The following is a 23,691-nucleotide window of genomic DNA, read 5'->3' as shown; positions in this document are numbered from 1 at the left end:
GGGATCTGAGACAAAGCCCTGGACTGGATCACCGGCAGAACCCAGAGAGTCGGTCCCCCCCCCTCCTCGCCCCCCCCCCCCCCCCCTTCCACTCCGAAGCGACCGCGATCACCTGCGGCATACCCCAAGGATCATCCCTCAGCCCGAGCCTTTTCAACATCTAGATGGCACCACTTGCCAACATCGTCCGAGCACACCATCTCAGCTGATACTCTTCCTCACCAAGGACCCAGCCACCGCCAAATCCAACCTCCATGAGGGAATGAGGGCCGTCGTAGACTGAATGAAGACTAGCCGGCTGAAACTGAATTCGGACAAGACGGAGGTCCTCATCCTCAGCTCCACCCCCTCCGCATGGGACGACTCCTGGTGGCCGGCCGCACTGGGAGCCGCCCGACACCAACCAACCATGCTCTCAACCTGGGGTTCATCCTGGACTCCATGCAAGTTAGCGCCTTCTCCTCCTCCTGCTTCAACACCCTCCGCATGCTCCGCAAGATTTACCGATGGATCCCCACCGAAACCAGAAGGAAACCAAACACTCGTCAGCAGCAGGCTGGATTATGGCAACGCCCTCTACGCAGGAACCACGGCCACACTCCAGAAAAGACTCCAACGCATACAAAACGCCTCCGCACGCCTCATCCTCGGACTCCCTCACCACAGCCACATCACTGCCCACCTGAGAGACCTGCACTGGCTCCCCGTCAACAAGAGGATCACCTTCAAGCTCCTCACCCATGCTCACAAAGCACTCCACAACGGCGGACCAGCATACCTTAACGACAGACTGTCCTTCTACACCCCGATCCGCCAGCTCTGCTCCTCTGACCTCGCCCTCGCCACCGTCCCATGCATCCGCCGAATGACCATCGGCAGCAGATCATTCTCCCACCTCGCCGCCACGACATGGAACACCCTCTCCGCCCACCAACGACTGACCCAGGACCTGCTGACCTTCAGATCACTTCTCTAGACCTGGCTGTTCGACCAGTAGCTGCTTCCCCGCTCTCCCTCCCCCCCCCCCCCCCACCGCCTTGAGACCCTCAAGGGTGAGCAGCGTGCATTACAAATCTTTGATTGATTGATTAATGCTGATGTCGTCATTCCATCTTAAACGTTTTAAGTTTTCAGAATGAACTCCCTAGTAAGTTATTGGAGCAGGATCGTGATGAGCTGGGTTTAGGGTGACAGTGACGACTTGTGGGCGGTGTTCGCTCTCAGATCGAGCTATGATACTATAGTTTTCCAAGTATGAGAACAGGGCTGAGTTACAAATTGTATAGTCTAAGTAAGAGCACTTTCGACAATTTGTCCATGTCCAATTTGGGGGAATGTCCTGTGTGAACCTACCATTCATTACGATGAAACCGGCGCTGTAAGGTTGCAACACAAAGAGCTCCCCTAAGCCGCAATGTGATTGAGTTGGGGGTTTAAACTGATCCTTCAATGCTGGCAGAAAGAGTGGTAGAAGACCTCCAAAATCCGACAGATTTCCCTGAAAAAGGTTGGTGTTAAAATCCCCAGTGAGCAGGCAGTCTGCATAAAGAAAGTCCCCAGCCAGGTCACACAGTTTTAAGCAGACGGTTTAAGTGAGCCCTTTTTGTTCGTGCACTTGGATTGATATAAACATTAAGAAGCGGAAGGGATCGCTGTTGTCTCCATGAGCTGATTTTAACTCCAAGCCACCAGTCCTCATCGAAGTTTAGTAACTCTGTTGGACCCTTTAGACTGCATGAAATGTAAATCGACAGGCCCCCCTTGGGGCGTCCATAATTACAATCCCTAACAGCTGGTTTCCAATATTCAATGAATCCTACAATGGGGCAGTTGTGGGTGTCCCATGTTTCCTGGAGGGCAATTAAGTCATGACTTACGATGAAATTTCAGGTCTCCAATGAGGTCATTCTATGATGAAGACCACTAATGTTCCACGAACACAGAGATGGGCGAGGCTGCAGCTGGAAATTTGTGGGGTTTATAGGTGAAGCTCAGGAGCGCTAGATTTAGCAGCCTCCAGTGGATTCCATTTTGGTGAATGTTGGCCAAGTGATCAGGCTGAATTGTTACGGGACAAAGTGGCTGAAAGCCACCCCCAATCTTGAACTTTATGGAGATTCGAAGGTGTGGTCCATGAGCTTTCTGTTAAAGATACGTCGCCTACTGCATTTGTTAAGATTGAGTACGGTTTGTTTCTATCACCATTCAGGGTCCGACAAACACTTGTCTGGGTAGCTGATTGCTTGGCTAGCGCTGTAGTTTGTCTTGGTAGCTGATTGCTTGGCTAGCGCAGTAGGGTAGCCTGGTTTAAGGTGTGGGTAGATTTTGATTCCACATGACCGAAAAATGTCTTTACAGGCTAGAAGGGCTCGAGCGCAGATAGTGGATTTGAATGTCACCAATGTTACTTCAGAGGGTTGCGATCCTCTGGGGGGGAGCAATTCTATTTATTCAATGTCTTCAGATGCCAGTGTGTCAAGTCCTGTTTCTCCTTTCAGTAGTTTGATAATACTAGCTCTGTTAAGGACATCATGGTGACCTTTTGATTTGTATTCAGGAGCAATAAGAATTTTGGAGCACTGGAGGTCACTGGTGTCACTCTGTGGGCGAGGACCCGAGTCGGGTAGGACATTTTTTTCAGTTAATAAGCCAGGAACTATTCCTAATTAGGCAGAGGATTTTCTCGGGACTCTTGCTGACTTGTCAAGGGGTCCTCAGGTGGCATTGGTGCGTGCATTGGTTACTTTTAAGGCATTATCTACGGCGCTTGATAGAACAGTCTGAAGGCAAGAGTGAGGAGAAGGTTGAGTTAGGGTATTCGTTTCTGTTGGCAAGTTTGTTTTTTACTACTTGTAGTTGACCAGTTGCTTTGTCCGTGTCAGTTAGAGACTCTGTTGCTTTTTCAGCAGGTGCGACTTCGTGAAGATTTATTGGGGGACCTCTTGAGCAAGAGGGAGAAGCATGTTGAACCTGGTGGTGTACAGGAATGGGCTGCTGAGCATTTAATATTGGGAGAGCAGTGATGATCTGTTGGTCCTGTTTTAGTGGAGTAAAGCTTGAAACTTGTTTGTTGTCCAAGGGTTTAAACAATGGGAACAGTTTAAGGGGTTCAGCTGTAGATTGTATTGTTAACTTGTTTCTTTGTTTACGTTGACGTTTTCTCTCTCTTACTGAGAGGATGATGTGGTTGGGGGTTTGTCTTTGAGTGGAGTGGGACTGCTGTGGGTGGCTTAGGGTCTGGCTCTGCATGAGCAGAGTCATCTAAAGGGGTTGAGTCACTCCCAATTTGGAGGCTCCACGGCAGGGGTAGTATGGGCTCGGCCGGCATTGTCAACCCTTGATCCTTATGATGCAAATTTAATGCTACGGAAGGTTTTGCCTCTATACTCTCTGGTATCCCGTAAACCGCTGATGCTGGAGTGTTGTTGTTTATTTTGACGGGACTTGTATCTGTACACTTTAAGTAGTCCTGGTCCTGGCGCTTGCTGACACTACCTCCTGACCGTTGTTTGACTTCATCTAAGACACAGTTTAAGAAGGCTGGAAGCGCTGAAAGGCTGACAATAATGGGTGAACAACAGCAAACTGACTTGACCAAATTTGAAGATGATTGAGCCCTTATTGCTAGGTTTTTTTAGAATCTCTAACTTATTGTCGATACCTGCTGTAAACGGCGCTAAGGTGTTCAAAAGATCAACTTGCATGTCCAGTTTGTCTGAATGGTAGTTTAATGCCGTGACTGTAGTTTGGAAGGTTGGCAGCAGTTGTGGCCATACGTTTAACATAAATGTGGGTGGGGGGCCGTCAGTCAGGTTCCGATTTCAGATTACGTAGTTTATCTGACTCTTTAAGAAAGAAAGATAGATCCAATAATGATTGGTCATTTAGGTCAGTTCCTTCTTGGTGCTTTGTAAGAGATTTTACTGTAGCTGACTTTGAAGGGGTTTGTGGCAGAATCGGTTTAATATTTCCCTTCGTTTATCTGTCCCATTGAGCTGCAAAAGGGCTAAATCCATCAAAGCTTGGTGATTGATTTTTTTTGTGTAAGTAAAGGACTTGGAGACGAATGTTGTGGTAACGTGGTCATAGGAATGTATGTTTGTTGTGGCAAAACGTTAAGTTTTGGCTCGGTGGTTTTGATCCAGGAGTGATTTTTTAAGGCGTGTGATACATGACCTTCCTGGGGGTGAGCTGGATAACAAAGTGGAGAATGCTGAGAAGCCGGGAGAGCCCCCAAAGGGTGCACCGGAGGAGTTTTCTGATCGTCCACAATTGCTCTTACGCCGGGAATGTCCAACGGTGATATAGTTTTATTAGTTGGCAGCATGTGGACTGTTGACTCTGTTGTTATTTGTTGTAGGTTGCTAGCCTTGGGCGCCTTCAAAACTTAAAAAGGAGGGGAAGGCTTAACCCCTCCAGGTACTTTTTTGTAGTAGTCTAAGATAGAGATTGCGAGCTCTTAATGCTGGACAGAGGAAGGCGATCCCTGTTACTGTCAGGGTCTGGTCCATGGAGAAGAGGGCTCCGTGAATGTGGCGGGGACATGGGCACCGATTGTTTGGTAATGTTCGCTGTGGCTCCTTCTACCACAGCTGCCAGCCGTTTTAGTTTTTTTTGCTTAGGTGATGGGAACGCATTCCTTGTTCTACCAGATCTCACCGCTCTGCTTTGTTGGGCTGCCTTGCCAACAGGGCACTGCTTCTGCTGAGACCTGGGTTCGCACTTAACATCTGGTGACTACAGGTGCTGTGGCTTAGACACTCCCCCGTTTTTCCCCCTCCTCTTCTCTGCCCACAATAACCTGCCTTGTGACCCTGCCACCTCAACCAAGTCTAAAGTGGAGCTAGTACAGATTATGATATTCTGCGTGAGGTATATGCAAGGGCCTCAACAAGAGGTCAGTGTGGTCAGTATAAGAATGTGGGTAGGGGTAACGGAGGAGGGGTGATGCTGGGGGGAGCGAAACAGGGCAGGTCGACGCTAGAGCAGAGCAGGACTAGGATAGGGTTAGAGCTAGAGCCAACCTGACCAGACCAGCGAGTATGGCAGCTGCAGTCTGTAATTCGATACAAGCTATTGCAGCCAAGGCTAACCTCGGTCCGCTTCGGTGTGAATGACAGTCGAGGGAAAGCGGGGACAACAGGCATATTTAGCACAACCGGGTGCGGGTGAGGGGAGGAGGATGGTATTATGCTGAGGAGTAAAGCATCAACAGAGGTTTATACCTATGGAAAAGGAAGTTACAAGGAGATCAGGGCTCACCTCAGCAGAGGCTTCACCGACTGCCATCCCCCTCTGCGAGAGTCCACAGGAGTCCCCGCAACGTCCCACTCAACGTCTCTACTCCGCACTATTTCTCCACACCTCATCGCCACGGTGCCCGCAGACTGTGAACGCCACCGGCAGCCGCCACCGACCGACCGGCCGAGCCGCCGCTGCTGCTGCTGTCTGAAGCTCCGCCCCCCACGCTCGACGCACCACTACGCTGCTCTGCTCTGCTCTCGCTACTCTGCTCTCACGGGTCGCGTGTCAGCCTAATCGAAATCTTCAGCCAAAACCCACGACATGTACACAAACAATTAGGGGCATTAAGTACCGCACACGCCTCCTGCTCGTGCCAGCGATGCTAAGAGAGCAGAGTAACCCCCGACCCTACGTTGATTCCATTAGGGGCATTAAGTACCACACACGTCTTCTCATACCAGCGATGCTAAGAGAGCAGAGTAACCCATGCGTTGATTTCATTAGGGGCATTAAGTACCACACACGTTTATTTAATTCATTTATTTATTTAGACAGTTTTGTATAGCGCGAACATGACCCTAGAGGGTATCAGAGCGCTTTATAGAGGGATGCAACACATATGGGAAGGGGCAACCAAGGCAGAATCGTAGCGATAGACAAAAATAGCAATAGTTATGTGATGATACGATGGACAAAAATAGCAGTATTTACATAATGACGTATTAGTGGGCAAAATAATTGGCCAGTAGAATAAGGCAAGAAGGTCATCAGCGTTATAGTATATGAGGTGATTCAGGACCCCTACTGGCCTACAGGGCAGGTAGGTATTCATCAGTAGCGCTTCATTTCTTTTTTTAAGGACATTGATGATGGAATCAGTCTAATTTCCGTTGGAAGGGCGTTCCAGATTTGTGGGGCGATTCCTGAGAAGGAACGGTTATCGGTTTTGTTATTTTTTTTAATTTCTTTGGTTTAAGTAGGAGGGTGCTAGAGCTCCTGGAGGTATGGGCACCACCCGACCGATCAAGTTTTTTTTGCGAGGTAGAGAGGGGTGTTGAAGCGAAGGGCTTTGTGGGTCATGCAGGCAACTTTAAGGTGTATCCTTGCTTCGAACGGTAGCCAGTTGAGTGTTTGCAGGTCCGGGGAGATGTGATTGTACTTCTTGGAGCCTGTGACGAGCCTGGCGGCCGCATTCCGTGACGCTCGAGGGGGGGCCAGTCTGTACTTAGGCAGACCGCAGAGTGTTGCACTGCCATATTCCAGTCGTGAGATGACTGGTGCTTGTACTGCAGACTTGAGGTCATCAGGGGGAAGGAAAGGTTTTAGTTTCCTTAGGATGCTCAGTTTGATGTTCGCTCCTTTGGTAGAAGCACTAATGTGGTCCTGCATGCTCCGGTTCCTATCCAGCACTATACCCAAGGATTTTGTGGAGTCTATGATATGTGGTGTGCAGTTGAGAGAAGACATATTTTTTATGTATTCCTCAATGATGGGTGCTTGCTTGGGTGGGGAAATAAGGAAGGAGAAATTCCGTTTTGAGGGCGTTTAGTTTGAGATGGTTGAAGGTAAGCCTGTTGAGGGTTTTGTGTAAGGTTTCGTTGAGCGACTTGATGTCGTCTGACGAGGAGAGTTTCATGTACAGTTGGGTGTCGTCTGCATACATGTGGTATTGGATGTTAGACGCTTTGAGGATTTCGGTGAGGAGTTCAATGAATAGGTTAAAAAGAGTGGGTGATAACGAGGAGCCTTGGGGCACTCCCAGGGTGCAAGGACTGGGATGAGAGGGATTGGTTGGATTTAATTCTCTGTGTTCTATTGTGGAGAAAGGAGGCAAACCATTTTAGTACTGCGCCAGACAGCCCCATCCTATGTTCCAGAAGGCTCAGGAGGTTGTCATGTTTGACCGTATCAAAGGCCGATGAGAGGTCGAGTAGGATTAATAGGCAGGATTCATTTCGGTCAAGTAGGGTAAGCGCGTCATCAACTGTGTGAGTGATGGCTGTTTCGGTGCTGTGGCCTTGACGGAAGCCCAATTGAAATTGATCTAGTAGCTACAATTTCTCAATGTGGTTACATAGTTGTACCTGTACACATTTTTCAATGAGCTTTGCCAGAGTAGGGGTGTTAGTGATTGGTCGGAAGTTATTTAGATCATCAGGGTCCGCTGTAAGTTTCGTGAGAAGTTGGCCTGATATATGATGTCACTAGTTCTAGTGTACACCCTGTATCAGTCCAAACAACCCTTATGGTGATTGGTTGTAAAGTCAACCTTATAGACCAGCTATCCTAGTGGTAGCATGGACAAGAGCAGTCTTAGGCTAAACTCTGTATGGCATGTGAAGCCAGCTGTTATACCATTACAATCCCTTGAATACCAAATGAAAGGACACCACACCAGGTATATATAAAATTAGAATGTATTTATTCTAACATATACCCTCAGCGCTCTTTATGAGTTCAGAGGTCTAAGCACAAACAATTTCTTAAGTAGCATACGTTAAGTTACACAGAAAAATACAGTTCAGCCCAGGGGCCACGCAAACCATATACTAAAAAAGTGGTATAAGTACCACGTCACGAACAGGGAGTAGGCCTAGGGCCTAGGGAATCGCTGGGGCTACACCACCCTACCAATAGTTAGGAAGTGGGAAGCCCACGGGAAGCATGTGCAGTGTGGAAACACACACGCGGGTTACATTAAAGTCAATGGGGATGTAATAGTCAGAAATAGGAAGGATAAGGACACTTCCGAAGTAACTAGGAGGGAGCAGCTAAAGACTTAGACACTTGGATAGTCAATATCCACTGGAGCACCGGAGTACTCGCGTTACCTCACCCACAGGAGACGGGTGCATAGGTGTGAAGATGTGTCGGGTGTCGTCGCTGGATCCTATGGATGCCTGAAGAACAGATGCTGGCAGGCGGCCAGGAGGAAGATGTCCGGTGGACCCAAGGATGGATCTTGAAGGATGAACACCTGCAAGCAGAGGGGACAAAGTCTGGGTCACTAGCCAGTGACCGTGTGGAACCAGGAAGGAACCAGGCGATGTCGTGCAGAACACAGGTGATGTCTTGAAGCTTGTCTCTGCAGCTGCGTGGACCAGGAGGCGTCGGACGACCAGAACCAGGGTACGAGCTGTCCCACGAAGTATCTTGCTGATGGCGGAGTCGACGTCCCGATTGGAGTCAACAAGCCTTGGCAAAGGCAACCCACGTGGAAATGGAAATTCGCTTCAGGTGCAGACCAGGAAGGTCTGTGGTGCTTCTCTTTCACAGGGAAGCAAGGGCCAGTCTGGAGGAGCCAAACCAGCGGTGGAAAGTTAAGGGTTCGTCGCCACTGAGGCTACTAGCCAACGGGCCAGCAACCGGACAGACGTGTCGAGCAGTAAAATGCAGAAGAGCCCCACGCAGAACTCGTGGAGTGTGGAGGGCTGATCTTCGGTGCAGATGGTGCTCGGGGTTGGGGCTTCTCAATCACCAGAGCACAACTTTGAGGATGCCTCAGAAGCTGCGCTGGAAGCTACTCGCCAATTTTCCCAGGTAGCCGGTCCCACGTCTCTCGTCGCCTCCACGGATCTCAGCTCTGCTGTGGATATGGATCAGGGTCGGAGAAGTCTGGAAGTCAAGGCACTGGTCTGGCTCTGCAGCCGGTTCCTCGTAGAACTTGGGCAAAGCAAACGGCAGGTCGCTTGTTGGTGCCTGTTTGCACAGGGTGGCCACTCCTTGGCCACAAGGGAGATTCTTCAGTCTTCTTGTCGTCGAATGTCGAAGGTCCAGAGTTTCGTGTCTAGTTTCAGTTCAGGATAATCTAAAGTCCCAGGGACTCAGCTCCCACTCTTATACTAATCTGGGGGGCTGGTTTACCTGCTAGGTCCCTCCTATGGGTGGGACCAGGGAGGGGGTGGTTACACCCCCTTCCCTTTGTCCAGTTCCGCGCCAGGGCTGGGGCTGGAGTGCCCCAGCATCGGTTTGAACCGGGCTATGCATGGGACACCTTGTGTGCCCCAGGCAGTGTTTCGTTTCTTTCATCCCTCCCTGCCCCAATACACTAAGTCCTGTCTGGGGTGGTGCTAGCACCTCCCAAGGCAGGAAGCCTTTTGTCCAAGCCTCCCTCGCTGGAAGGACTCCCAGCAGCAGGAGGTCAGACTTGTGTCCGTGGCAGCAGCATCCATTTTGTGATGCTGAGGCTCTGCTTAACTTTAACCGGGTAAGTAGGATTTCAACATATCTTCTCCCTCTAGAAGGGGGGAATACTATCCTCATCCCCAGAAATGGTGTGGGGATAGTATTCCAAAGTGTTAGAAACCTTACACGACATGTTTTGATAAAGCCAAACCATAGTTACCATAACCGCGAGGATTAGAAGGCACTTTAAGAGTATATGGTAGGCTATATCATAGAACAGCTCTAAGGACAAGGTTCCGAAAGCTGCAGACAGGCTCAGCTCATGCTAGAGCACCATCTCACATGTTACCAAGCACTCTGCCTCCAGGATTGTTAAGGCCTGCCATAGGAGTGGCTTACAGGTTACCCATGTGTCTATATACAAGGTAGGTATAGGAATACTATACCTAAGCAAGGGGTGATTACACGACCTTGCCCCAGCTGAGTGATCAGCCAGTTGTGTCATGATGGGAGGCCATCCAGGGGTGGCATAATACATGCTGCAGCCCCTGGTAGGCCTAGGGTACACCTATACCCTGGGTACCTAAGGTACACTGTACAGGGACCCATAAGGTGATCCTTACCAATTGGGTTATGTACCTAAAGTACATAGTATGAATTTAGAGAGAGAACAGCCGGGCTGTGGGTCTGATTTAGCAGGCCCACAGCCACATCTAAGTCGAAAACCAGTAAAGCAAAAGCAAAAAGTGGGGGTGACCATAGGAAGCAGACCCTACTCTCCTACAGGGGAGAACTAGCCCAGACTTTAGGCAGACAGGGTCCTTACCTTGAAGTAGGGAAGCATTAACGATCTTGGTCCAGAGCGGAACTAGACACCTTATCATTTCTTTAAAGAAATATGATGGAAGGGGATCGTTGAAGTGATTTCAGGGTTTCAGGGTAGAGAGAATGTTGATAATGGAAGTGTCATTGAAGGTTGAGAATTGATTCCAATGCACATTGTTTTTAGGGGAGTGGTAGGTAGGAAGAGCGGACTGGGGAGTTAGGTGCGAGCTGGTGAGGAAGATAATTCGACCAAGGCAGATCTTAGATCATATTCTATTTTGTTGGATTTTTCGATGAAGAAGGCAGGAAAGTCCTCGCAATTAGGTTGGGACCTGGCGGTGGTTGTCCATTGAATTGGTGTGTTGTTGGATTGCCGATTGATCAGTTCAAACAACATTTTGGGGCGGTTTCTAGCTTTGTCTAGTTGGCTTCTGCAGAAGGTCGCTTTTGCAGTTCTGATGTGTTTGTTGTAAAGATTCCTTCTTGCTCTCAGAAGTTTGAGGAGTTCAGCAGATTGAGAGGATCTCCAAGCTCGTTCCGCTAGTCTTAGGTTGCGCCTGTCGACAGTCATTGAACAAAGGATTGGAGTCTTTGTTGGGTTTTCTTTTTAGTTGAAGGGGGGCGATTTCATCCAAAACATTTAGCATGGAGTTGTTGTAGTGATATGTGAGGTAATGGACATCTGCCATGAGTATGGGTGGAGACCGGGCCAGATTGTTGTATGAAATGAGGTCGTCTATGTTAGCATTTTGCATCGATATTTTCCAGTGTTTCAGTTTCTTGGGTTGAAGTTTTAGGGTATTCCATTGTTCAAGTATGAGGAAGGTGATAAAGTGGTGATCTGACCAGTCACAGGGGGCTATTGATTCAATTCGAATGGTGTCGGGGTTGGAGATGATTAGATTGAGGGTCGCGCTCAAGTTGTTTGTTGGACTGTCGCAGAATTGAGTTAAGTTGAGGTCAAGTAGGAATTTTTTAAGACTGTTCACAGCTAGGTCATTCGGGCCATTCCAATGTAGATTGAAGTCTCTCAGGAAGATTTGAGGGCAATGCAGACCTAGATTGGATGAGATGGTGTCCATGGTTTGTTCAATCATAAGTAGGTTATCTCCTGGTGGATGGTAGAAGATGTGTAGGTTACAAAGGGGTCTTTGTTTGCTGAGGTTGGTGATGCTGAGGTATTCACAAGATAGAGGAGCGGACAGAGATTGTTCAGCTGAGAGACTGTTATGGTAAGTACAGGCGACGCCTCCCCCGTACTCTTAGTTCTGTCAAGTCTGATAATGTTGTGAGTAGGAGGAAGAAGGATGTCCAGGACAGGACCCGAGGATACATTGAGCCAAGTTTCAGTGAGAATCAGGAGGTCAAGTTCTTGATCAAGGATGAGGTCCGCGATATCCGTGGCATGTTTCGCTGCGGATCTGCTGTTGAGAAGGGTGCATTTCAGGTGAGTTTTGGTGTCAGTGGGAGTAGATAGGTTTGCGGTATTTAGTGCATTGGAGTGAAGTGTGGGGGTTCTATCTGGGTTTAGTGTAATGGTTTGAATGGTCTCCGGGGTGCCTATCAGATGTCTCCTCATACCAGCGATGCTACGAGCGTGCAGCGTAACCCTGACCCTGCGTTGATTCCATTAGGGGCATTAAGTACCACACACGCCTTCTGCTCGTACCAGCGATGCTAAGAGACCAGAGTAACCCCCGACCCTGCGTTGATTCCATTAGGGGCATTAAGTACCACACTCCTCCTCTTCATACCAGCGATGCTAAGAGAGCAAAGTATTCCCCGACCCTGCGTTGATTCCATTAGGGGCATTAAGTACCGCACACGCCTTCTGCTCGTACCAGCGATGCTAAGAGACCAGAGTAACCCCCGACCCTGCGTTGATTTCATTAGGGGCATTAAGTACCGCACACGCCTTCTGCTCGTACCAGCGATGCTAAGAGACCAGAGTAACCCCCGACCCTGCGTTGATTCCATTAGGGGCATTAAGTACTGCACACTTCTTCTTATACCAGCAATGCTAAGAGTGCAGAGTAACCCCGACCCTGCGTTGATTCTATTAGAGGCATTAAGTACCGCACACGTGCCCTCTTCATACCAGCGAAGCTAAGAGAGTGCAGAGTAACCCCGACCCTGCGTTGATTCCATTAGGGGTATTAAGTACCGCACACGTCTCCTCATACCAGCGATGCTAAGAGAGCAGAGTAACCCCGACCCTGCGTTGATTCCATTAGGGGCATTAAGTACCGCACACTTCTCCTTATACCAGCGATGCTCAGAGAGTGCAGAGTAACCCCGACCCTGCGTTGATTCCATTAGGGGTATTAAGTACTGCACACGTCTCCTCATACCAGCGATGCTAAGAGAGACTCTGCGTTAATTCCATTAGGGGCATTAAGTACCACACACGCCTCCTGCTCGTACCAGCGATGCTAAGAGAGCGCAGAGTAACCTTCGACCCTGCGTTGATTCCATTAGGGGCATTAAGTACCGCACATGCCTTCTGCTCGTACCATTGATGCTAAGAGAGCAGAGTAACCCCCGACCCTGCGTTGATTCCATTAGAGGCATTAAGTACCGCACACGTGTCCTCTTCATACCAGCGAAGCTAAGAGAGTGCAGAGTAACCCCCGACCCTGCATTGATTCTATTAGGGGCATTAAGTACCGCACATGCCTCCTCATACCAGTGATGCTAAGAGAGTGCAGAGTAACCCCGACCCTGCGTTGATTCCATAGGGCCATTAAGTACCGCACACGTCTCCTCATACCAGCGATGCTCAGAGTGCAGAGTAACCCCAACCCTGCGTTGATTCCATTAGGGGTATTAAGTACTGCACACGTCTCCTCATACCAGCGATGCTAAGAGAGACTCTGCGTTAATTCCATTAGGGGCATTAAGTACCACACACGCCTCCTGCTCGTACCAGCGATGCTAAGAGAGCGCAGAGTAACCCTCGACCCTGCGTTGATTCCATTAAGGGCATTGTCTTGACAATAATATCAGTATGGGATGTAGAGGGCCGTGGATCACTCCTGATTTTGTCAACTATGTCAATAGAGAGGAGGGGTATTTACTTGTGCTATGCACCCCAGTTCTTCCCACTGATGCTAATATGGAATCTGGAGTGCGTTTTTCACTCCAGATTCATCTATTCGTTCCATTAGAGGGGCATTGATGGGAGCAGGGCCTTCCAAAACCCACCCCTTGACAATTGGTGCGGGCACAGACCTCCTCACTGTGCCCCAGTGGGGTGATAGATCCAATACAGAATGGCTGGCAACTGTTATCTCCTCAGTGATGCACATGAGGGCATTGCAGGCACCTTGACTCCTGCTACATTAGGACTTTGGTAATTGTTTAGGAGGTCTTGTAGGGCAGACCCCCCGTCCTATTTATATCAATGCCTCTTTGCGCTTCTTTTATCTGCTCCAGCCCCTAAATACCTATCATTGTAAACCCTGATGTCTCCCACGCTAATCCTGTCCATTTATGGTTTATTCTTGAGACCTCCATCTGCCTCTCTTTCCATATATTGCGCCTCTACTCTGTACCTTTTCTACTTTTGTTCCTTGCAGCAGTTTATCTTCTAATGTGTTCTCAATACCTTTTCCAAGTGGTACATTTCCGTTCTCTACTCGTACGCATTTTGGTCCTAACCCTTCACGTCTTTCTTTTTGTTTTCTACATTCCTCTCTGATTCTCTTTCCTCTCCTATGTTTATCCCCTTCTAACCAGTTCTCTCTCTCTGCTTAGACCTTGTCTCCTTTTGTTTGGTGTTTTGTTTTACTCCGTAAGTGAGCTCTGTTCTCATATGTTCACTTGTAGCTCATTTTCTCATCCTGTTTCACAGTTTAGATCCTGTTGATGCTGATCGCCCACCTTCATATTTCCTGACCGCCAGTCTGTGGAAGACTTCCTGAGATGACATAATCCAAATTTAGAACCATGGGGCAAAAGAAGAAGCTGTGTCCTCGACTTCTTGATTACCTTGTAATAATCGGAGCAAGGTGAGTGCCCCCCCCTTCTCACCCACCTTCCCTTGATACACTGCCTGAGTCCCCTTCCCTCCTTCTCACTGATCCCACAGTACATCTCCTGATCTGCTCCTGGACTTACCAGCCATCCTTTTGTACCTAGACTTGGCCATATTTAGAACCCCTTAATTTCCAACACTTGAATTGAGTGTGAAGAGTTGTCCATCCTCACTCGCTTCTTTCCCCAGTGTCCCTAAACCCCAATTCCTGCGCAGCTATTACTGCTGCTGCTCTTGAGTCTTTGCTACAGTCAGACAACTTTATAGTCCTTCAGTGTTCTCCAGGTTTCATCCCCTTCACCATTTTATCCATTGCAGCATCCTAATTCAGACTTTAACCATTGCCAGGTGTCATTCTGCCCCCCTTTAGCCTTGTTCTTGTTCTCTTACTGTGACCCATGCAAGACAGAGTATAATACAGGATATTTTGCACATTGGAGAACTGGACCATTGGTTACCGCACACCTTCCTTTATACACAAGAAACACCATCACATAAACAAACATGCCCTCAACATATTTTTAACCTTCTTTAAAATTTGGGGTGCTTTATATACCATGCTTCAGTTTATTGTCTGAAAAAAGTCTACAGACCGAGAACCTTCAATGCATTAAATCACATGGCCTTCTAGAAACATGCAGAGAGAGACCCAAAAGCTCATACATCGTTTCTGACACCTTTCGACAAACTACAGCAACATCTTACAGCAGTGCAAGGTCTTGCTTTCTACATCTGTAGAAACAGCCTGCCAGAAGAACTTTAAAACCCACTAAGACAGGCTCAAAACACAAGACCTGTGGGTCAAAAATGAACACGTTGGCCACCCTGCACAGCACTTCAGCTGGACAAGTAGCCACTTAATCGACAACTCCTGAAGCACGTGCTAGCTCCTAAGAACACTGCCTCGCACCCCTCGCTGATTGCTAATAATGCTTCTTGTGTTTCCAAACACCACTGAATGCAGCACACAGTAACTGCACCAGGCACACGTGCCAATAGTCATCACACACCCATCCGCTTCATCGGGTCGCACAACTGGTTTCTTTTTCTATCCTGTCCGTAGCAGTGTGTGTGATGCAGTCCAGAGGTACTAGGAGTTGCTTTAGAGTTGGGCCACAGCTCACACTGCTCAAACCTTCATCGTGGAATTTAACGTGGTCCTCCTAAAGTAATACATCATGTAAAACTCTGTCACCTGGTATGGTGTGTGAGGGACATCAGCCCTCACACAAGCCTGACCATATCACACCTTGAAGAACTTGAATCCACAAAAAGCCGACATCGGGATATCAGCCACATGTATGGCAGCGCCTTCGAACTCTACAGTCGGGTAGGAACTGATGCTGGCAGCGCTTCTGTTCAAACAACAAATGAACAACTGAGTGAACTGATCATTTGCGAGGCCTTGAATGACGTTGCAACTTAATTAAAAGCTGTATGATACTTTTTATATTAGGAAAATAAAGATCAAAATGCCAGTGCATATATTTTTGTCAACTTTTATATAGAAATTGAAACTTGCATGTACAGGGATTCAGAAAATCAATCTCATAATACTTTGCCAGTGATCATTGCAGTTCTTTGCCAAGTTAATGTGCCATTTGACAGTGTATTTCAAGGACACTCTCTGAATATGCAGTTAGAGCGTGTCGCATACAGAAAAGCTAGGCTCTGAATGAAGTTTAACAATCACTAAAGAGAAAGTTGGGTTCTGCATCGACGTTTCGGTCTCGATTGTTGTGCATCTGAGACCATCTTCAGGACTGTATAATTTCATGAAGATGACGTAGGACTCCCTTGAAAGTATTTAAAAAGAAGCATGATTAATACAGTCCAATAGTAAAAACATACACCTGCAGTAGAGTGATCTAAATATGCTCCAAAACACCTGAGTCTAGAACACCATCACCAGCTTAATAATTCAATAACCTTGAAAAATTAAGTATATCAAGGTTACTGTGAAAGAAAGAAACTTTATTAATGTGATGATTTGAATAGAGAGTGAATGGTAGTAAAGACCTTTACCAAATTAGATCTATTGGTGTCTCATAGACGTGTAGTACATCGGAGATATGCTCACTATAAATTCAGCCGGATAATGACTTAGACTGGTTGTGCGCCCTATCAAAGAATCACGCAAAGTTAAGGTCTTAAAGCCATTGATTTATGGTTCAAATAAAATGGGTTATTTAATTTTTGAACAGAAGGTACGATACTTACAGCTAAACATTTTTGATGGTCCCTCAAGAAAGTATATAGTGGTATTTTGGCTGGTATCTCAGCAGAAGTATAGATCCTGAGGGGACATTATCTCAAGAAGATACTTAGTTTAATCAAAGACTATTATTTTGGAAATAGTTAGGTTATGTGTGTTCTTTCTGTTACATAAATAAAGCGCATAAGATGATTGAGCGTATAGCAGAAACATATTTTTAAAATATGACATCTGAACCATCACCTTGGATGTGTTCAATGTCGGACTCAGAAACATTTGAAGCGTGTTGTGCAATGAAGCATTAAGTGATTTTATTGAACAACAGACTGTAAGATGAAGAAGCTCCTTGAATTTCACAATAGTGACCCTAAGATTACAGGGGGTATCTGAAAGAGACAATTAGTTATAGATTCCTTCCCCAGGTGTCAGACTGGACCCGGAGAATTTTTCGTCAGCAGTACCCCTGCGCGTCGAAAGGTGGTGTTGGTCGGCTTTGGGTTTGTAATTGGCGTAGTGTTCGCCGGGATGACGTTGTGGTAGCTACTTAGACGCCGCCCTTGCGCGCTCAGTTCTTTCTTTTTCCGCGCAGATTCGGATAGAGAAGTACCTCCAGTCACTTTTTGACTGACTATTTTTCGACCTTTATCGACATCGTTTTCGAGTCCATCGACTCCTGGTGCATGAGGGATGCCGGGTTTCAAGGCTTGCGGTTCCTTCCGACGGTTGATGTCGGTGACGGATCCGTACTGCCTGTGCCTGTTTTGTCTGGAACCCGAACACGACTCCAAGTCGTGTTCCGACTGCCAGACCATGAATCCGAAGTCTTTGCGGGGGCAGTCCCGAAAGCTTCTCGAGCCCTCAGTCCACTCCGCGCTGTTTGAGGTCTCGGTTGCGTGGGATGTGGAGAAGCCGGTTGCGGAGCCACCACCACCAGTCCTCTTCCAAGTCTTTGCACTCCTCAGGTAAGATGAAGCGCAAGAAGGAGTCGAAGAAGCATTGTCGTTCTTCGACTTCTTCCCGTCCATCGGCCGACTTGACAAGGGAGCCCGCTGATGTCGACTCAGAGTTTCCCTCTCTTCCCGGGACCCAGAGCGACCCCTGCCCAGCTTCAAAGTTTCTACAAAGAAATGCATGCCATCTTTGGGCAGCCCGACTCTGCCGGCACACATTTGGGTCCCTCAGACTCGGCTGGCGGCCCTGGGCCTTCGATGTCAGCTGCTTCAGCCCCGGCACCGCAGGGCCCCCTTGGATCCAGGCCTGGATCCGGATCGGTCCATATCGACCACATAACACCACCATCCCGATGTGGGCACGGAGTCAGACTGACGTTGACAGACGCCGGATCCAGCGCCGATGGGTACTTTTGTACCCCTGTTCCACCCTGGTTCTTTTACGCCACATTGGCAACCTGAGGAGGTTGAGGATGATTGGGAGGGGTCTGGAGACCCTTTAACTGACCATCTGGAATATGATCCAGTGTTGTGGTGGCCTGGAATCCTCAGGATCGTACGTTGCTCTAAGGGTTCCACCTCTCGACACCCCCATGGTCTGGTCAGATATACACAGACTCCATGAGGTGATCAAGCGGGGGAACGAAAGGATGGGGACAGCGGGGAGGGAGACCTGTAGAGAGAAGAAGACCGATATCAGCACTAGAAAACACTATGCTTTCCTATCCTTCCCTTTTGTGCCCTCCTCTCCAACCCTAGGGAACCTCGCGTACCTGTAAAGAAAAATAACAGTGATGCCGAGGCAGGTACTCATGCAGCGTGGGGTAGTGCTCAGAACTGCAAAAAAAAGAAAGGTGCATTAACTACAGATCACGCCCTTCTAACACATGAGTGGCAGCCTTGAGAAGGAGTTAGAGATGCAGTCTCGACCTACCACTGAGTCACAAAGAATAAGCATATAACAGGGGAGCGTAGAGCCTTCCGCCCGCGCACTCACTGACCCCTTGCTCGGGAAGACATAACAAACATATAGATAATTTCCCAGTTGCTCGCGTACACCCACTCAGCAAACAGTAGGGATGGTTCCACTCATATCCACAATACGTCTTGGGAGGTGGTTGCACTCATCCAGCTCACATAAACTAAAATATAAATGTCATTCCCAATCAGGGCTTAGGCGTTCTCTGTATCGCCTTATTTTGCATCCCGCAGAAGCCTGATTGGTTACAATGTCGCGTTCATTGGAAATAGGAACTCAGGGTAATGTTTACTTCAAAGGGAGGGTCTTTCCCCTCCTGTTCAAAGTGTCAATGGCAATTCCTAAGGATCGATAACCCGACCCCCAGCTCACTCTCACCACGAGCGACAGCGTAGGAAGAATAGACAGTAAACGCTGTTCGTAGCGTTCATCAGAATAGAAAACATAGGTCTGACCTGCCACAAAGGAATCCTCTCTTCATGCAGGAGGAAGGTTGCTCCGCACGGTACCCTGGTAGCGGGTCCCCCCAACAGAGCAACTAAGGGGCGAGGTCCTGTCCTGCCACCCAGTGCTGTTAGTCGAAACAGTGGTTTGAGGAGAGATTACCAGCATTCACCGCCACGTCGGCCCCACAGCACTGCACCGGATTCCAAGTAATCGGCACCCGGGCGGCGTCTCCGGAAGCACTTGAGCGCTTCCTGGATGGTACGTCATCACGTTTCCCGGCGTGCCGCAGGGGTGCTTGGGTGATGTAGTTTCCCTAGCGTCCACAGCGCGTTCTCGTGCGCCGTGGCATTGATCCCCCGTCTCCCCTCCTATGCGCTGTTACATCCAGGCTGAAGAGAGGAGTTGGGGGATGACTATGGTCTGGACACCTCCCCAGACCTTGGCGTGTTGTCTCATCCTACCGTGGCTACAGAGGAGGGAGCTTCTTACGGAGTGGTGTTGTGTAGGGTGGCTGAGGCTCTGAACCTCGAGCTACCTACAGTGGCGGTCAAGACTAACCTCCTGACAGGTGCTTCAGCCAGCAGCGAGCTCTTCAGAGCCCCTGCTGCAGTTTAATGAGGCCCTCACTGACATCCTTTTGGACATCCTGGTCCAGGCCCAACACAGGGGCTCCTGTGAATAGGATGATTGCCTGACGCCACCGCCCGGCCCCGGGCAACCCCACTTTCCTCTCCCAAGACCCAACCCCTGAGAGCTCGGTGGTCCAAGCCTCTACGTCCAAAGGCACATTACCTAATGCACCACCTGATAGGGAATCCAAGAAGCTGGACCATTTTGGGAAGAAGATGTTTTCTTCCTCCAGCTTGGGACTGCGGTCGGTAAACATCGCATGTCTACTGGGCCGTTACACCCACTCTGTGTGGGAAACGGTAGTGCAATTGCTGCCACAATGCCCGGAGGAGGCGCGGGCTGTGCTCTCCTGTGCAGTCGCCGAGGGGAGAGACACAGCCAAGTTCACCATCAGGTGTGTACTGGATACCGCTGACTCACTAGGCAGGACGATTTCAACGGCAGTAGCCCTTCAACGCTACGCCTGGCTGAGGTCGACTGGTTTTTCCAGGGATGTCCAAGCTACATGTCGCGCTCGACAGGTAACACGCGACAACGATTGCAAGTGAACAGTTCTCTTTATTTGAATCAACAGTAATGTGTCCTAATGATGGAGGGAGACGTCTTTGTCAGGGGGCCCGCTTCTGCTCCTCCTTGGCGTCCCTGAGGGGTGTGCTTCTTCGGGGCGGGGCCGGTAGGACAGTGGGAAGCAAAAAAAACAGAAATGCCCTTTTGTTAGTACAGGATAATCGCACAACAAACTGGGAAAGGAGTATGGGATATCTCACCTGGTCGAGCACACTAGAAGGTGAAGGGTAGGGCCGTCTCCAAAAGGAATAAGATAATGCGCCAGAGTAACAAACGCTTGCAGCTTCGCTACGGGGAACTCTCTCCGAAACCTTCCCCAGGGACGCCGTATCTACCCTCCTCCCCGCTCCCCGGAGCCGTGCACGAACCTGTGACAGCCACGTCCCTCTGGGAACGTGGCGGGGCACTGTGTGAAGTCGGTGATCTCCTGGCTTCTCCTCCCGGGGCTCGTCAGTGGCTTTTGTGACTCCCGGTTCCTCTTCCGTCTGACTCTGAATCCTTCCCTCAATCTCCTCGTCACACCGGTTTCCACCTTCTTCCGCTCGTAGACAAACCTCTGAGAGGCCCCCTTCGCTCTTATCTTCGGCTGACACGCCGCCATCCCACTCCCAGGGGGCGGGACTTGCATCTCCCCTCTCTAGGGATTCAAAGGGCCAGCTATAGGGTGGATATAGTTCGTTCCGGGCACTAATGCTGACGTCTGAAGTCGGTGGCTGGAAAGGAAAGAGAGGGGCGGTCCCATGAGGTGAGGTCTGATACTAACCTTATTCACGGCGTTACCTGAGGTTCATGGTAGGCCACGAGCACTTTCAGTTTACTGTGCTCACCTTTGGTCTTCACGAAAGTGATGCCGGTGGTCGCAGCTCATCTGCGCAGATAGGGGAAGACTGGAATCCCCCGATCTCGACGACTGGCTGTTGAAGGCGGGCTCGCCCCAGGCAGTCGTCTTCCCCCTCCAGACTACAGCAGACCTCCTGCACTCGCTGGGGTTTGCCATAAACGTGCCGAAGTCGCTCAGGAGCTCCTTTTTATTGGAGCTGTTCTGGACACAATGCAGTTTTGGGCTTATCCTCCCGAGCAGCGGATATTAGTGCTATGATTCCGATCGTTCAGCCTCTAACCCGGGTTTCGGTCAGAATGACCCTCAGGCTGCAGGGCCTCATGGCCTCCTGCATCCTGCTGGTGGATCATGCCAGGTGGCATATGCGGGCTCTGCAGTGGGATCTGAAGTTCCAGTGGGTACAGCATCAGGGGAATCTGTCTGATTGCGTTCAGATCTCGGAGGGCACTGCATGTCAATTGCAGTGGTGGCTAATGAACCAGGATTGGGTCAACGGCAGATCCCTCTCCCTTCCCCGACCGGAGTACACAGTGGTGACGGATGCATCCCTTCTAGGATGGGGTGGCCACATGGGAGAGGCGGAGATCAGGGGGCCTCTGGTCTCCGGCGGAGTCCGATCTCCACATCAACCTGCTGGAGCTCCGGGCGATTCTTCTTGCACTCCAAGCATTCCTTCCCTCTGTCTGCGGAAGAGTAGTGCAGGTGTTCACGGACAACATCACCGCCATGTGGTACTGCAACAAACCGGGCGGACTGGAGTCGTGGGCCCTATGTCAAGAGGGCCTCCGCCTCTGGACATGCCTGGAACATCAGGGCATATCCCTGGTGGTTCAACACCTGGCAGGTTCACTGAACGCCAGGGTTGATGAACTCAGCCACAGGTGCATGATGGATCATGAATTACGTCTTCACTCGGAGGTGGCGCAAGGTCTCTTTCAGCATTGGGGAGAGCCTTGGTTAGATCTATTTGCCACCGAAGAGAACGTCAAATGTCAGCAATTCTGCGCATTGGAATTTCCAAGGCGGCACTCGCTAGGCAAAGCTTTTCGTTGCGAGTGGAGTTGTGGTCTTCTATACGCCTTTCCACCTATACCGCTTCTGCTCAGAGTGCTGAAGAAGATCAAGTGCGACTGGGCCCAAGTCATTCTTGTGGCTCCAGATTGGGCACGAAGAGTCTGGTATCCCGAGCTGTTAACATGGCCATCGATCCTCCGATCCGACTGCCTCTTCCGGAGGATCCTGTCCTGCCTCCACCTCCTAGCGTGGAGATTGAGCGGCGACAGTTGACTGACTTTGACCTTCCTCCCAAAGTCTGTGATGTTATCTTTCCAGCCAGGCGTCCCTCCACTAAGACGGTATACATCTGCAAGGCTGTGGATCCCCTGTCTGACACTCTTTCTGAGGTTTTCTTGTTCCTCCTGTCTTTGGCCCAGCATGGCTCTGCTCTGGGCACTCTTAAGGGCTACCTGTCGGCCATTTCAGCCTTTCTTAGGCTTCCTGATCAGCCTTCTCTTTTCAAGTCCCCTGTTGTAAACTGCTTCCTTTTTTTTTAAGGGCAGTATTGAATCTTTCATAGATTCAAATGCTTGTATCTTCCCTGTCGTCATGGTGGGAGTCTCACGGTAACAGAATGACAGTACTAGAAAAAACTGCATAGAAAAATCCCATAGGGAATCTCATTATTTGGTAACCAAACCTCATCATTCTATGGTCCAAAACTCAGCCAATCAGCTGCTAGCCCTGACATCACACTCCCCAGCAGAGCCATCATACCTCAGATTTCCAACCGCCTTCGTGTGAGGACGAGTCTCCCTGAGCCTTGCTCAGTTTTGTTCCTGAGTGAACTTTTGACCTTTTCAACTGAAAGTTCTTTCTTCTGGATTTAAGGTACTGTGTTACATCTTTTACCTACTATGGCTGAAAGCTCTAAAAAGAGGCTCTTCAGGCCCTGCGCATCCTGTGGTAAACCTAGACTGTATTCTGAAGATCCCCACAAGGACTGCTTGTACTGTCTTCATCCTAAACATGTGCCTAAAGACTGCAAACACTGCAGAACCTTTTCTGCAAAAACTCTGAGAGATAGGGAGGCACGTTTACTGTTGTGGCTTCAAAAAAAGGTCACTTCAGATTCTGACTCTGAAGAGGAAGTTAATGAAGTTTAAGTCTTCTAAAAAGAGGAAATCTTCTGCTTCTGAGGAAAAAATGGAACTTAAAAAACAGAAAACTAAAGACAAAGAGGCTTCTTCGTCTTCTCTTCCTCACACTCCTCTGAAAAAATCCTCAGTCAAGAGAGGTATCTTCAGCTCCCTCTACGAAGATTGGGGCGTCGCCGGCACTTATTTCTAAGAAAACGTTGACAGCTCCATCGACGACGACTCCGTCGACTACTACAATCTCGACGACGATAGCTGCGTCGACGTCGGCGACTAAAACATCGTTGTTGAAGAAAGGTTCGTCGACAACCCCGTCGACGGGAAGGCCGGTGACGACCTCGTCGACTACTTCATCGACAGCGACCTCGACGATGACTCCGTCGGCGATGACCTCGTCGACGACCACCTCGTCGACGATAATACGTATTTCCTCATCGACGAGAACTCCGTTGATGTGAGCTCTGTCGACGACGTCTTTTAGATTTCCAAAAGCAAAGACAACGTTATCATTGAAGTCTATTCCACCGTCGACGGGCTCGTCGACTATGAAGAAATCTACAGATTTTACTGGCTGGACAAAAATTTCTCCACTTCCTCCATCAAATCTGCTAGAATTGCAGTCGGAGGATGAAGAGTCATCAGGAGTGGCATATAGTCCCTCCCAACTTCAGATAAAGAT

General features: G+C 49.2%; 1 protein-coding gene across 23 annotated transcripts in view; it reads left to right on the top strand.

Moving 5' to 3' along the window:
- The window catches only part of MADD (MAP kinase activating death domain), a 987,832-nt gene that overhangs the window by 81,070 nt on the left and 883,071 nt on the right, over positions 1-23,691 (top strand). For all 23 annotated transcript variants that reach the window (XM_085646575.1, XM_085646564.1, XM_085646561.1 and 20 more), the window contains exon 2: positions 14,048-14,204. In XM_085646575.1, coding sequence (XP_085502701.1) covers positions 14,143-14,204 — 62 coding nt within the window. In that variant the 5' untranslated portion in view covers positions 14,048-14,142. The remainder of the gene's footprint in view (positions 1-14,047; positions 14,205-23,691) is intronic.

Source organism: Triturus cristatus, chromosome 3_1 (assembly GCF_964204655.1).
Source record: "Triturus cristatus chromosome 3_1, aTriCri1.1, whole genome shotgun sequence".
Lineage (NCBI taxonomy): Eukaryota > Metazoa > Chordata > Amphibia > Caudata > Salamandridae > Triturus > Triturus cristatus.
The sequence above is the reverse complement of the archived record's forward strand: the minus strand, read 5'-3'. Positions and strand labels throughout refer to the sequence as shown.